General features: G+C 45.3%; 1 protein-coding gene across 1 annotated transcript in view; it reads left to right on the forward strand.

The window, feature by feature from the left end:
* The window catches only part of LOC121551654 (protein Wnt-6-like), a 31501-nt gene extending 14973 nt beyond the window's left edge, over positions 1–16528 (forward strand). Inside the window, exons 3-4 of the mRNA XM_041864364.1 lie at positions 12122–12432; positions 13806–16528. Coding sequence (XP_041720298.1) covers positions 12122–12432; positions 13806–14267 — 773 coding nt within the window. The 3' untranslated portion in view covers positions 14268–16528. The remainder of the gene's footprint in view (positions 1–12121; positions 12433–13805) is intronic.

Genomic DNA, 16528 nt, shown 5'->3' on the forward strand with positions numbered 1-16528 from the left:
GTTACGTTACAGCCTTATTCTAAAATGTATTAAATTGTTTCTTCATCAATCTACATTTAAGTAATTTAGCAGGCGCTCTTATCCAGAGCGACTTACAGTTAGTGAGTGCATACATTATTAAAAAAAAATCATACTGGCCCCACATGGGAAATGAACCCACAACCCTGGCGTTGCAAACACCATGCTCTACCTACTGAGCTACATCCCTGCCGGCCATTCCCTCCCCTACCCTGGACCAATTGTGCACCGCCCCATGGGTCTCCCGGTCGGCTACGACAGAGCCTGGATTCGAACCAGGATCTCTAGTGGCACAGCTAGCACTGAGATGCAGTGCCTTAGACCACTGCACCACTCAGGAGACACAATTCCCCACAAAACGAAAACAGGTTTTTAGAAATGTTTGCAAATTTATTACAAATAAAAAACAGATATACCTTATTTACATAAGTATTCAGACCCTTTGCTATGAGACACGAAATTGAGCTCAGGTGCATCCTGTTGCCAATGATCATCCTTGAGAGGTTTCTACAAATTGATTGGAGTCCACCTGTGGTAAATTCAATTGATTGGACATGATTTGGAAAGGCACACACCTGTGTATATAAGGTCCCACAGTTGACAGGTCATGTCAGAGCAAAAACCAAGCCATGAGGTCGAAGGAATTGTCCGTAGAGCTCTGACACAGGATTTTGTTGAGGCACAGATCTGCGGAAGGGTACACAACATGTTCTGTCACATTGAAGGTCCCCAAGAACACAGTGGCCTCCATCATTCTTAAATGGAAGAAGTTTGTAACCACCAAGACTCTTCCTATAGCTGGCCGCCCTGGCCAAACTGAGCAATCGGGGGAGAAGGGCCTTGGTCAGGGAGGTGACCAAGAACCCGATGGTTACTCTGACAGAGCTCCAGAGTTCCTCTGTGGAGATGGGAGAACCTTCCAGAAGGACAATGATCACTGCAGCACTCCACCAATTAGGCCTTTATGGTAGTGGCCAGACAGAATCCACTCCTCAGTAAAAGGTACATGACAGCCTGCTTGGAGTTTGCCAAAAGCCACCTAAAGGACTCTCAGACCATGAGAAACAAGAATATCTGGTCTGATGAAACCAAGATTGAACTCTTTGGCCTGAATGCCAAGCGTCAAGTCTGAGGAAACCTGGCAGGCACAATCCCTATGGTGAAGCATGGTGGTGGCAGCATCATGCTGTGAGGATGTTTTTCAGTGGCAGGGACTGGGAGACTAGTCAGGATCGAGGGAAAGATGAACGGAGCAAAGTACAGAGAGATCCTTGATGAAAACCTGCTCCAGAGCACTCAGGACCTCAGACTGGGGAGGAGGTTCACATTCCACAGGACAATGAACCTAAGCACACAGCCAAGACAATGCATGATTGGCTTTGGGACAAGTCTCAAATGTCCTTGAGTGGCCCAGCCAGAGCCCAGACTTGAACCCGATCTAACATCTCTGGAGAGACCTGAAAATAGCTTTTCTGCGACGCTCCCAATTCCAATGTGACAGCGCTTGAGAGGATCTGCAGAGAAGAATGGGAGAAACTCCACAAATACAGGTATATAAGCTTTTAGTGCCATACCCAAGAAGACTCAAGGCTGTAATCGCTGCCAAAGGTGCTTCAACAAAGTACTGAGTAAAGGGTCTGAATATTTATGTAAATGTGATATTTCAGTTTTAGATTTTTAATACATTTGCAAAAATTATAAAAACCTGTTTTTACTTTTTTCATTACGGGGTAATGTGTGTAGATTGATGAAGAAAAAAACTATTTAATCAATTTTATAATAAGGCTGTAACGTAACAAAATGTGGAAAAAGTCAAGGTTTCTGAATACTTTCTGAATGGACTGTATATAAAGTCACAGTCAAAAGTTTGGACGCACCTACTCATTCAAGGGTTTTTCTTTATTTTTTTCTATTTTCTACTTTGTAGAATAATAGTGAAGACATCAAAACTATGAAATAACCCATGTGGAATTATGTAGTAACCATAAAAGTGTTAAACAAATCCAAAATATGTTTTAGGTTCTTCAAAATAGCCACCCTTTGCCTTGATGACAGCTTTGCACACTCTTTTCCAACAGCCTTGAAGGAGTTCCCACATATGCTGAGCACTCCAACTCATCCCAAACCATCTCAATTGGGTTGAGGTTGGGTGATTGTGGAGGCCAGGTCATCTGATGCAGCCACTCCATCACTCTCCTTCTTGGTCAAGTAGCCCTTACACAGCCTGGAGGTGTGTTGGGTCATTATCCTGTTGAAAAACAAATGATAGTTCCACTAAGCGCAAACTAGATGGGATGGCGTATCGCTGCAGAGTGCTGTGGTAGCCATGCTGGTTAAGTGTGCCTTGAATTCTAAATAAATAACCGACAGTGTCACCAGCAAAGCACCCCCACACCATCACACCTCCTCCTCCATGCTTCACGGTGGGAACCACACATGCGGAGATCATCCGTTCACCTACTCTGCGTCTCACAAAAACACGGCGGTTGGAACCAAAAATCTCAGATTTGGACTCATCAGACCAAAGGACATATTTCCACCAGTCTAATGTCCATTGCTCATGTTTCTTGGCCCAAGCAAGCCTCTTCTTCTTATTGGTGTCCTTTAATAGTGGTTTCTTTGCAGCAATTCGACCATGAAGGCCTGATTCACGCAGTCTCCTCTGAACAGTTGATGTTGAGATGTGTCTGTTACTTGAACTCTGTGAAGCACTTATTTGGGCTGCAATTTCTGAGGCTGGTAACCAAATAGGTACCAAATAGGGTATACCACCCCTACCTTGTCAAATAACAGCTGATTGGCTCAAACGCATTAAGAAGGAAAGAAATTCCACAAGTTAACTTTTACCAAAGCACACATGTTTATTTAAATGCATTCCAGGTGACTACCTCATGAAGCTGGTTGAGAGAATGCCAAGAGTGTGCAAAGCTGTCATCAAGGCAACGGGTAGCTACTTTGAAGAATCTCAAATATAAAATATATTTTGATGTAACACTTGTTGGGTTATTACATGATTCCATATGTGTTATTTCATAGTTTGTATGTCTTCACTATTATTGTACAGTGTAGAAAATAGTAAAAATCAAGAAAAACCCTGGATTGAGTAGGTGTGTCCAAGCTTTTGACTGGTACTGTATATATATATATATATATATATATATATATATATATATATATATTGTGATGTCACGAGAGGCTACACAGCTTTCAGCGGGATTGCTCAAGTAGTGCAAGGAGACCAGGTTCAACCAAAACAAGGATTTTATTAAAGGTCTGGGGAAACTAACGAAAGTATAACACAATACTGTTCTCTGGTGGCTCTTAAGGGTTAACAGTTCAGGGATGTCTCTTCCACATCCAAAATCATAACTCTCCCTTGCTCAAATAACTTTTCCCCAGTCTTACTGTCTTCCACGTTGCAGCTAGTGGCCAACCCAGCAAAACGTCCTTCCAAATGTCCCACACGTATTTCCACCGGTGCATATATCCAAAGGTGAGTATTTCCCCAAAGGTAAGTATCTCCAAATCCTTATATTCCTCCTGGAAGTGGACGTGCAGCACTCTTGTCCTCCAGAGAGCCCCGCCTGGAGACCGTGTCTCTTCCCTTCAACAAACCTTCAGCTCCTGATTGGTTTCAGCTGCGTGGGAAGATTGGCCATAGAGGGTTGGAGTTCCCGACCATACCAGCAGATGGAGCCATAGCTGTCTGGGTTTGCAGCCATCTCAGGGGGATGTAACGTCCCTCCAGGACACAGCCTCTCGTGACATCACACATCCCCCTCCTCGGGACCGACGTCCTCGTCGGGGTAAAGGCAGCGAAGAAGGCATCACGCCGGGAGAGGGCGTCCGCATTGCCGTGGTGCTTGCCAGCCCTGTGGACAACAGAAAAGTTAAACGGTTGCAAGCTCAAAAACCATCTGGTTACTCTACTGTTTGATTCCTTGTTCTTGGCCATCCACTGCAGAGGGGCGTGATCAGATACCACCATGAAACGTCGGCCCAGGAGATAGAACCGAAGGGACTCCAGGGCCCAGACTACAGCCAGACATTCTTTCTCCACCGTTGAATAGTTCTTCTCTCTTGGAAGTAACTTTCTGCTTAGGTAGAGAATGGGATGTTCTTCACCGTCATGTGCCTGGGTGAGGACAGCACCCAGACCCACCTCCGAAGCATCCGCTTGGACAATGAATTCCTTCTTGAAGTCTGGTGCCACCAGGATCGGACTGGAGCAGAGTGCTCGCTTCAGGTTGAGGAAAGCCGCCTCCGCCGCAGGGTTCCACTTCACCATTCGTGAGTGGCGTTTGGTCGTCAGCTCCGTCAACGGTGCAGCTATGGTAGCAAAATCTGCAATAAAGCGTCTATAGTAGCCAGCGAGGCCCAAAAATGACCTTACTTGCTTCTTGTTAATGGGCTGCGGCCAGTCCTGTATGGCCCGCAGTTTGGCTTCCTGTGGTTTGACCAACCCCCGCCCAATGGTGTACCCCAGGTAGTTTGTCTCACTGAAGGCCACCTTGCACTTCTTCGGGTTTGCCGTGAGCCCTGCTTCCCTGAGCGAATCCAGCACCGCTTGTACCCGGGGTAGGTGGCTGGCCCAATCCTGACTTTGTATAACAACATCATCCAAATAAGCCGCTGCGTACCTCTTGTGGGGCGCAAGGACTCGATCCATCAGGCGTTGGAACGTGGCAGGTGCCCCGTGGAGACCAAACGGAAGTCGGGTATACTGGTAGAGCCCCTCCGGGGTGGCAAAGGCTGTCTTCTCCCTAGACGCCGGGGTCAAGGGCACCTGCCAGTAGCCTTTTGTGAGATCAAGAGTGGTTAGGAAACGAGCATGCCCCAAGGAGTCTATTAAATCATCGACACGAGGCATTGGGTATGCATCAAATTCAGACACTTCATTCAACTTTCGATAGTCATTACAAAATCGTACTGAACCGTCTGGCTTGGGAACTAGTACGATGGGACTTGCCCAGGCACTGTGGGACTCTTCGATTACTCCCAACTCCCGCATCTTCCTTACCTCCTTCTGTATAACCACTTTACGAGCCTCTGGCACGCGGTACGGGCGCTGGTTTACCGTTCGGCCAGGCATGGTGCGGATCTCATGTTGGACCACCTCTGTGTGACCGGGAAGGGAGGAGAAGACATCCTGGTTCTGCTCCACGAGTTCCAGGGCCATCTGTCGTTGATGTGGGGACAGATTTGGACCCAGCTGAACCTCTTCTCGCGCCGGTTCCTGGGTCTCTGTGGGGGGTAGAGAGCTGAACAGCGCCTCTCTGGCGTGCCACTTCTTTAAAAGGTTAACATGATAAATCTGCTCAGTTTTCCTTTTATCTGGTTGCTTCACCTTGTAGTTTACTTCTCCCATGCGTTCAATGACCTCATATGGTCCTTGCCAGGTTGCTCTCTCTTCAACTCCTCCAACTCTAGGACCAGGGACTCAGCCTCCTGTTGTCTCTCCTTGAGTTTCTTACTGAACGCATCAGCCTTGGTTTTAGCAGAGTTTAGCTTCTGTTGAGCAGCTTTCAGTTCCTTCTCTCTCTCTGCCTCCGCATTCTTCATCTTGTTCTCCAACACCTTGTACTTCTCCTCTGCCTTCTTCTGGACCTCCTTACTACTGCGCAGGGTCTCCTCACACTCCTCGATGGTCCTGCGCAGCCTCTCCAGCTCCTCCTGTTGCTTAGGGAAGGAGCTCTGTTGGAGTTTAGCCTGGAGGATATCTAACTCTTCTTGGACCCGCCTGGTTTCTGGCTCCCCCTGGAGCCGGGATAAGTCCTGACGTGGCTGGGTTCGAGACCTTGGGGTCCTTTGGACGGGTTCTTCCCATTTGTGGTGGGGCCGCACTCCTGGGGTCTTTTCGGGAAGCATTCAGCATCTCCGCTGTGGCCTGGTACTTTTCCACAGCTTCCACGGTCAGATCAGCCGTGGTCAAGGCCTGTTGACTGATGAACCGTTTTGCCTCATAAGGCAGGGCGCGTAGGTAACGATCCACCACAACGGCCTCCACCACCGCCGCTGCTGTATTCCTCTGCGGATCCAGCCATTTCCTTGCGATTCGGACAAGTTCATGCATCTGCGCCCGAGGAGGTTGGTCTGGTTGGAAGGTCCAGCTGTGAAAGCGCTGGGCCATACCAAACTTTGTGAGTCCATATCTGCTGAGGATCTCAGACTTCAGGGCATCATAGTCAGTAACCTGGTCAGGGCCCAGGTCCCGGACAGCATTCAGCGATTCCCCGGTTAGAAAGGGGGCTAACAGACCAACCCACTGTTGCTTGGGCCAGGCTTCCCTAGTGGCCGTGGCCTCAAATGCATGCAGGTATGCCTCAATGTCATCGGTAGCTCCCATCTTAGATATAAAGTCACTTGCCTTTATTGGGCGGGTATTTTGGACCACCCTCTGTCTCTGCAACTGCAATTCCTCTGCCTTCAGAAGGTTGGCTTTCTTTTGCTCCTCCAAGAGAGCCACGTTTGCTTGCATCTGGGCGTGCTGGCCAGCAACAAGGGCTTTCAATATGTCCTCCATTTCAGTCGGCGGGGAGCCTACGGCCAACTTGGAAAACTGGGTGATCAAACCTTCGGGTATCCTCCTCTGACATGCACTATTAACGCTTGAGCGTGCCCGTATTCTCCACCATCTGTGATGTCACGAGAGGCTACACAGCTTTCAGCGGGATTGCTCAAGTAGTGCAAGGAGACCAGGTTCAACCAAAACAAGGATTTTATTAAAGGTCTGGGGAAACTAACGAAAGTATAACACAATACTGTTCTCTGGTGGCTCTTAAGGGTTAACAGTTCAGGGATGTCTCTTCCACATCCAAAATCATAACTCTCCCTTGCTCAAATAACTTTTCCCCAGTCTTACTGTCTTCCACGTTGCAGCTAGTGGCCAACCCAGCAAAACGTCCTTCCAAATGTCCCACACGTATTTCCACCGGTGCATATATCCAAAGGTGAGTATTTCCCCAAAGGTAAGTATCTCCAAATCCTTATATTCCTCCTGGAAGTGGACGTGCAGCACTCTTGTCCTCCAGAGAGCCCCGCTTGGAGACCGTGTCTCTTCCCTTCAACAAACCTTCAGCTCCTGATTTGTTTCAGCTGCGTGGGAAGATTGGCCATAGAGGGTTGGAGTTCCCGACCATACCAGCAGATGGAGCCATAGCTGTCTGGGTTTGCAGCCATCTCAGGGGGATGTAACGTCCCTCCAGGACACAGCCTCTCGTGACATCACAATATATATATATATATATATATAACAGTGGGGAGAACAAGTATTTGATACACTGCTGATTTTGCAGGTTTTCCTACTTACAAAGCATGTAGAGGTCTGTAATTTTTTATCATAGGTACACTTCAACTGTGAGAGACGGAATCTAAAAAAAAAATCCAGAAAATCACATTGTATGATTTTTAAGTAATTAATTTGCATTTTATTGCATGACATAAGTATTTGATACATCAGAAAAGCAGAACTTAAAATTTGGTACAGAAACCTTTGTTTGCTATTACAGAGATCATACGTTTCCTGTAGGTCTTGCCCAGGTTTGCACACACTGCAGCAGGGATTTTGGCCCACTCCTCCATACAGACCTTCTCCAGATCCTTCAGGTTTCGGGGCTGTCGCTGGGCAATACGGACTTTCAGCTCCCTCCAAAGATTTTCTATTGGGTTCAGGTCTGGAGACTGGCTAGGCCACTCCAGGACCTTGAGATGCTTCTTACGGAGCCACTCCTTAGTTGCCCTGGCTGTGTGTTTCGGGTCGTTGTCATGCTGGAAGACCCAGCCCCGACCCATCTTCAATGCTCTAACTGAGAGAAGGAGGTTGTTGGCCAAGATCTCGCGATACATGGCCTCATCCATCCTCCCCTCAATACGGTGCAGTCGTCCTGTCCCCTTTGCAGAAAAGCATCCCCAAAGAATTATGTTTCCACCTCCATGCTTCATGGTTGGGATGGTGTTCTTGGGGTTGTACTCATCCTTCTTCTTCCTCCAAACACGGCGAGTGGAGTTTAGACCAAAAAGCTCTATTTTTGTCTCATTAGACCACATGACCTTCTCCCATTCCTCCTCTGGATCATCCAGATGGTCATTGGCAAACTTCAGACGGGCCTGGACATACGCTGAGCAGGGGCACCTTACGTGTGCTGCAGGATTTTAATCCATGACGGCGTAGTGTGTTACTAATGGTTTTCTTTAAGACTGTGGTCCCAGCTCTCTTCAGGTCATTGGCCAGGTCCTGCCGTGTAGTTCTGGGCTGATCCATCACCTTCCTCATGATCATTGATGCCCCACGAGGTGAGATCTTGCATGGAGCCCCAGACCAAGGGTGATTGACCGTCATCTTAAACTTCTTCCATTTTCTAATAATTGCGCCAACAGTTGTTGCCTTCTCACCAAGCTGCTTGCCTATTGTCCTGTAGCCCATCCCAGCCTTGTGCAGGTCTACAATTTTATCCCTGATCGCCTTACACAGCTCTCTGGTCTTGGCCATTGTGGAGAGGTTGGAGTCTGTTTGATTGAGTGTGTGGACAGGTGTCTTTTATACAGGTAACGATTTCAAACAGGTGCAGTTAATACAGGTAATGAGTGGAGAACAGGAGGGCTTCTTAAAGAAAAACTAACAGGTCTGTGAGAGCCGGAATTCTTACTGGTTGGTAGGTGATCAAATACTTATGTCATGCAATAAAATGCAAATGAATTACTTAAAAATCATACAATGTGATTTTCTGGATTTTTTTTTTAGATTCCGTCTCTCACAGTTGAAGTGTACCTATGATAAAATGTACAGACCTCTACATGCTTTGTAAGTAGGAAAACCTGCAAAATCAGCAGTGTATCAAATACTTGTTCTCCCCACTGTATATATATATATATATATACAAAAACTAATTATTTAAAAACTCATACTTATTTAACATTGCACACGTTCCTCTCTGAATTAGGTGAGACACTGTGGCATAATGTCATAGTAATGTCAGTGAAATTATCCCAGTTGGACATGGGATAAATTGGACAAATATAAATGAACATTCAAACATTTTCAATACCACCGTGAACACTTAAAGTCAAGTACTATCTTCTTCTTAGGAGATCACATTTCTTGGTAATGATCTATCACCATAATTTCCTTGATCTCTACTATATCCTGAAGTGTGAATTACATAGGGTTGATCCTGATCCTGCATCAGGTTCTGACACTGATATTATCAAAGTGGAGATGTTGCTTCTTTCCTCTGTTCTAAACCCAGAGAAAGAGGTTATAATGGCCTTTTGTATCAGGTAACACCATTCAACTTCATTTCAAACGCTCACTGCTCCACTGGGGCAGACCGTTGCTCCAGGAGTTAAGCTACTGTTAGTTATGATTTTTCTTGTTTTTTCAATATAATCCTTTTTTTATTTTCACACCTGCGTTAAGGCACAGTGTGCATCCAGTGTGCATCCAGTGATCACCAATGTCCAGCTACAGTCAGAACACTCTTGAACATTCCTCTGGCTCGAAGTTGAGGGCTTGAGAGGGGCTTATGGCCTTGGACTCCGCATGATGAAAGAAATATGTGTTTTCGCCATTCAGAGATCAACAGAGCAGCTGCATTGAGTCAATTATCAGATTATAGTAAAAGCTGTGCGATTTAAGGCTATGCATAATTTTTAAGGTGGAATGTGTATAGTTTTGGAGTAAGTGTGTTTGTCTATTTTATGCATGTTTAGGGATTACTTGGTGTACTCACTGTTCTGTGAGTTAATAGAATGGATTTCCGGTATGCAATGAGATATGTGCTGTACAAGACTTGAACTTCTCCTGGACTGCGCCACATGGCAGCAAAATCAATCAATAAAAAATATTCACACTCGTCAGGCTTTGTCACATGTACTGCTACAGAGAGGGGCCCTGGGTTCTCTCAATTCTTTTTAACCTGAACCCATGCCTCATTGACTCAAAGATTGAGTATTAAAAAAAGATTAGCTAATTCCTCGTGAAGCCCCTTCTGGCACAAAGTGATCTCTCAGGCAGGCCCAGGCATAGGCTGCTGGAGAAGTTTGGAATTTGTGTCTCGGAGGAAATTATAAAAGGGTGTTCAAATCAAGAGATATTTTTTTTCATAATCTCCTCTCCCTCGTAGTCATGTAACTGTGTTTTTATTATCTTAGTCAAGCGGGTCGGTCACATGTACAACTGAACAGACACACTTTTTGATTGTGTTTGTAATAAAGTTTAATTTCACATTATGAATTGAACGTCTTCTATCCAATGTAGATATGATGATTGCATTACACATTGGTGTAGTAGTCCGGGAGCTAAAGACAAGCGAGGCTAAAGGACATAACTCTTAACTGAAACAACACTGTAACTTGTCTAGACATTGAACTCCTTAGAGATTCGGTGGAGGCTAAACAGTTGTCTGCAGTTGTTTTCTCTATTTCCACCTCTCTTGCTGAAACAGTAAACAGGTGTGACTGTTAGACGTCTCCCTTCAATCCCTCTATGGACGCTTCCCAAATGACACCCTATTCCCTATGTATTGCTTATGGGCCCTGGTCAAAATTAGTGCTCTATAAAAGGAATAGGGTGCCATTTGGGACGCTGGCTATATGAAACCTCCTGCAGCAGCAGCTGACATGACTGGCCTGTCTAAGAGGAGTCTCAACAGAAGTTATTAAGTTAGTCAGCTTTGCCCCTTCTGTACACTCAATTGGCCTGGCGAGGGAGTCTATACAGCTGGTTGAACCTGAGAAGAAACAGTGATGGTGTGTGATAGGGAATGGCCTGCACGATGCACATGACAGGCAGGCAGGGAGGGGCTTTATTGGAGCAGTATGTAGGGAGGACTGAGGAGGAATCAGTATGAGGTGTGTTCAGGTGGGATGTTCTTGGGCTGGAGCTGGGCTAGGCTGGGACTGGGCTAGGCTGGGACTGGGCTGGGATGGGCTGAGGCTGGGCTGGGTTGGGGCTAGGTTGGGACTGGGCTGGGATGGGCTGAGGCTGGGCTGGGTTGGGGCTAGGCTCGGGCTGAGCTGGGGCTGGGGTTGGCAGGGAGACGTCACACACACAGAACAGGCCTGTATGGAGCCATCACTGGGTGTGCAGACGGACAGCTGGTATTAATATCACAGGGTGCCTGTCTGCAGGTCCCTCGCACGGCACCGATTCTGTTTCACTAGATTTAATGAATCCCATTCACTGAATCATGCGATATGGAATTGGCACAGGGCAGAGCGGTGACTGCACGCTCATGTCTTCCAGCTCCAGAAAATAAGTCATTCATTTTAGCTTCGACACAATGGACTGCTAACTGCCGATCTCCCTTCCCCCCATTCCTTACAATAGGCCTCCTTGTAGCTCAGTTGGTAGAGCATGGCGCTTGCAACGCCAGGGTTGTGGGTTTGATTCCCACGGGGGGGGGGGGGCAGTATGAAAATGTAAGTCGCTCTGGATAAGAGTGTCTGCTAAAATGACTAAAATGTAAAATAATATAGCAGCTCGAAACAGTGAATAGAGATGTTGTCGACAACTGACCTAAAATACAACTGGATATTTTCCAAAGAACAATACCGAATGATGTTGTGGTCCATAAGATAAAGACAGGGGAATCTTCAGTTGCAGCTGTACATCCCTCTGGGCCAGGGTGGTAAGCCCCCCTTCTACAGAAATAGCCCTGCAGCTGTGTGCTAGCCCTATCTGAGATACCAGGGGTATTGAGGTTTTACCCAAAAGGCTCCGACCTTCCTGTTTCAATCTACGCAGGCCGGCACCCGTGTCTCACTGGGCCTTGGCTCCGGCGGACCTGCTCTGACTTGGAGCCAAGGCAAGGCCCTGGGTACTTTTCAGCTTGAATTAACATATCAATGGCTAACTGTGAACTTTAACATCTTCGCACAAAGCAACAGTCTTGAATGATGCAGAGGTTGTTGATTCTGCTCGCCACAAGTCTTTAGTGTCACACTCCTGATGGAACACAATAACACTAGAGCCTACATTAACATAAAACACTGGCGGCCCACTCATTGGAAAAGCACTAAATGACCTGGGTCACTCTTTGTTCGCTCCTCTGATGACACCACTGTGTGTGTGTGTTTGTGTGTGCGTGTCTGTGTGATCTTTCAGACATCCGGGAGACAGCGTTTGTGTACGCCATCACGGCGGCTGGGGTGACCCACACGGTAACGCAGGCCTGCAGTATGGGGGAGCTGCTGCAGTGTGGCTGTGAGGCAACTAGGAGCAGGGCTCCCCCCCGGCCTGCCTCCTTCTCCACCACTACCTCTGGCGAGGGAGTCAAGTGGGAGTGGGGCGGCTGCGGAGACGATGTGGAGTTTGGCTACGAGAAGTCAAAGCAATTCATGGATGCCAAGAGGAAAAAGGGCAAGAGTGACATCAGGACGTTGATCGATCTCCACAACAACGAAGCAGGACGACTGGTACAGTGAAACTTTTATTTTATTTTTTAATAAGGAGTGTGACAGTCCCACTCCTTTCATACTTTTTCATGCTTTATTACAGCGGATAGATATAGAGAGGAAAGAACAGTGGGTCGAATTCGAACCCATGCTTGCAGTTGTACAATGTTAATGTGCTCTAGAGGCAGTAGCTTATAGAACGCTAGACCACCCCAGGCTGTGAACTAACTTTTTATCATTCACTCCAAACACACTCATCTCGTATGTTTTATTTGATCTCTGCTGATATAAGCAAAAGTACAGGAAAGGATACTTCAGATTTTTTGTTGTTGATTATGTTCACCTGATGCTCACCTTTTTTGGAAACAAAGGTGAAAATTAGGTTTAGATGCTGAAAGTATTAATTGTCTAGCTGAATGTTCCTCCTTTCATCCAATGCATCATCCAAGACAGCCTCTAGCCATAGTTTTGTAACACTGTAAACTGATATTTTAACAAGAATCATGTTTCTGAAACAAGGAAACAAGTGAGAGCCACACAGTTTGTTTTCAAGCCTTTAAGGCAAGTAGCTGCTAATATTTATCCTTGTAAAACGTACATTTTTCCAGCTCTCTGTTAAGGACTAAATAAATGTATGTTGACAAAGTGAAATATTGGAAATACAATGACTTTCTTGTTGATAGGGAGAGAGGAACATTGCACTCAGGGTTTCCCCTAGTATTTTTTTTCACAGCAGTGGTGGCAAGGGTGTGGGGGGGTGCATTGCTACTACCGTTAGCGTAATGACATGCTAGCTGTTCCCATATACTTCCAGTCATTGAGCCAACGACTATCCATTTAAAAGCGCATCTCGGCAGAAGCGGTGGCAACAATTTAGCAGCAGTGGTCCATCGCTGCTAAATGAATATAGGGGAAACACTAACACAGTTTGGAGGTTGTCTGCTCTTTTGAGAAGGTAATTACAGGTTATTGCTCTGAATTTCCTGGGACTTGCTCACCCTTGTCAGTATTGCTTAATCACAGTATGTTACACTGTCACACAAGCCAAAACCTTTCTAAGGGGTCAGAGACAGGTAAATGGGGAGGAGTGGCTGTGTAGTTGGGCCAATTATAGTCTCAGGAGGACAGCTTTGGAAAATAACATACAAGTAGCAAAGGGAGCCCAAATGTAGGAACAACAAAGTGATCTTAAAGAGCTACTAGAGGTTAGAACTCTGCATGCAGCCAGAATGGGTTAATTACCACAAGTATAACTGAATGATTTCTGTTCTGTTCTGTTCTGTTGTCAAGGTCTGTGAGCTCTGGGAAGGCCAGAGGCAAGAGGGGGAAGGTAAATTCCTTCTGTATAGCGTCTGCTTTTATCTCACCTATCTATCTCTGTGTCTTAACTACAGGCGGTGAGGAATTATATGAGGATTGAATGTAAATGTCATGGCCTGTCCGGGTCTTGCACACTCCGGACCTGCTGGAAAAAGATGCCTCACTTTCGCGAGGTGGGTGATCGCCTGCTGGAGAGGTTTAATGGAGCTTCCAAGGTGATGGGAGGCAACGATGGCAAGACCCTAATTCCTGTGGGCCAGAACATCAAGCCTCCAGACAAACAGGACCTGATCTACTCAGCCGAATCGCCCGATTTCTGCTCACCCAACAGGAAAACGGGCTCGCTGGGCACGCGAGGCCGCATGTGCAACAGCACAGCCATGGACGTGAGTGGCTGTGACCTGCTGTGCTGCGAGCGTGGCTACCGAGACGAGACGGTGGTATTCGAGGAGAACTGTCTCTGCCGCTTCCACTGGTGCTGCGTGGTGCAGTGTAAGAAGTGCTCGGTGAGGAAAGAGCTCAGTCTCTGTCACTAGCATTACAACAGAGGAACTTGGTTGGTTTCAGGCCTGGCCTCTTCAGCCTCAGAGGAATAATGCACTGAGATCAGGCTCCCACAGTTCACTTCAGGAGCATGCTGAAAGATGAATGTCTTATCTAGGATCATCTTGGACAGACAGCTGCAGTAACTCTCCTCTCAAGCTGTAGAACAGTCCAGAATGGCCACTACTTCAGTGCTCACCACATAGAGCTCTATGACCCTGACCTTAGGCTCTTTTAGGCTCTTTTTAAAAGTTACATTTCAGCTCCCAGAACTTTCTAGAACAGAATGCTGGGTCCCATGTCATAGAAGACAATCAGAAAGTTTGGTACCTGTCATCTGTACAGAGCTGTTAGCCTCTAAGGCAGTGGTTCCCAAACGTGTTTGCACAGTGAACCACCCACCATAAGCCTTTAGAATTAGCCATTGACCCAGAAAATAGCATAACAACTGTTTCTAGCCTCAAACCCAATGCTAAGACCCACTAAGAACATGCGGCCTACAACCCACCATTAGGGAAATACTCTGCATAGTCAGTTAACCATGTAAGTATGAGGGGTGACTATTGTAACGAAAACATAATGACTTTGCGTGTGGAAAATAAAGCATGGTGATAAGATAACAAGCACACCTGCATGCTATTTTCCTATGTAACATAAATGTCCTTCATGAGAAAGGTAAATGGACATGCACCACATGGAATACAGGTTTTTTGTATCAAGCACAAAATGTATAAAAAAGGGAAATATGGGGTTATGTTTTTGGAAGACGAACCCCATGATGTTTCATGGTGAGGAGCTGAACTGACATCCGAGAATATTATTTATGAACATTTTATGACAAGACTACTCATAGCGATAAGGTAAGGAACGTGCCTACCATCTCTCTGAAAAGCACTTTGGATATGGAAGCTATCTATGTAAACCATATGTTACATTTTGATTTTGTTTGTTTGAGTAGTTTGCAAATGGAAAAATATGTTCAGACTTTTTTTTGTATGAGGTGCAGTATCGAGAAAGTACGATATTATTATGTTTATCTGTTTAATATAAAGGGCTTTTGTAATGCACTTTCAATTAAAGCATTTGTTACGTAAAGATTTGTTACGTATAGTCATGTTGTGCAGAATGGCCAGTCACAATCACATACAATGCCGACGATGAATCTATACATTTGTCTCTTTGATAAGTCAACTTGCTGAAGTGAGTTGGATGTTAGAAAACCCATTTATTTTTACTTTCTTCCTACATTCTTTAGAATAGGCAGATAAGATCTCCTTGCTTGTTTTTTGGGAAATAAAGCATTCACTGTGATTAATAATAATAACGATTCCTCATGAATTGTGTTGTACCCAAACACACTGTACATTTTCTGTTGATGTGCATAGTTATAAGTTATTCAAATGTACTGTGTCGTACCCTTCTTTTAGAGTATGTTTTTGTTGCTACTTACCTTTCAGGGATCTGTAAGACAAGAAACCATTGGCAAAACAAAGAGAGAGAGTACGATGAGAGATCACATCGCTATAGTTTATGACCAGATTATTTCTTGCCAGAGGGTTCATAGTTAATATTGTAACCATGACAGTTACTGCACACTGCACAGGATTACTCTATCTTCGGAGCTACTAGCTCTATCTGTGGAATCAGCAACATTTTGTGTTTAATTTAATCTAAATACAGTTTTTGTACAAAATAATATCACTTTAAGGGAGAAAAACTTGGTATAACAAAACTATTCTGACTAAGCTTTACTACAATACTAGGCATTCTTTACATACAGCATGTTAGCAGTAGAATGGACCACTTTACCATGTTAAGTTTAAGCTGTAGTCTACCAAATTATGAAATCAGACCAAATGTGGCATTTCATATGTGAGATAAATGCATGACCAAGCAAGGTCTTGGCCTATCCATTCCCCATAGAACAACTTTTGGACTTGTTGGGCTGCCAGGAGTGTTTTACTGTTACTGTATGTATGTTTAAACAGCACTTGTCAAAATGAAAGGTTGTTTTGTTGTTTTCTGGATTGAAGGCAAGACACAAGTTTAGAAAACATGATTTTGTCATGGAATGTTGAATGATTTAAAGATAATTTCTCAGCATTTGTTTGGATTCATAGACAGAGTTTTGATACTCTCATACTGGGTTGTTCATTGATTAAACGTTTTGTATTCTACAAAGTTCATTTCATGTCCATTTAGTTGTTTTCCAGTTACAGTATTTGTAGAAATGTAATTCAATTGACAAGTGAGT

This window comes from Coregonus clupeaformis, chromosome 4 (assembly GCF_020615455.1).
Source record: "Coregonus clupeaformis isolate EN_2021a chromosome 4, ASM2061545v1, whole genome shotgun sequence".
NCBI classification, from domain to species: domain Eukaryota; kingdom Metazoa; phylum Chordata; class Actinopteri; order Salmoniformes; family Salmonidae; genus Coregonus; species Coregonus clupeaformis.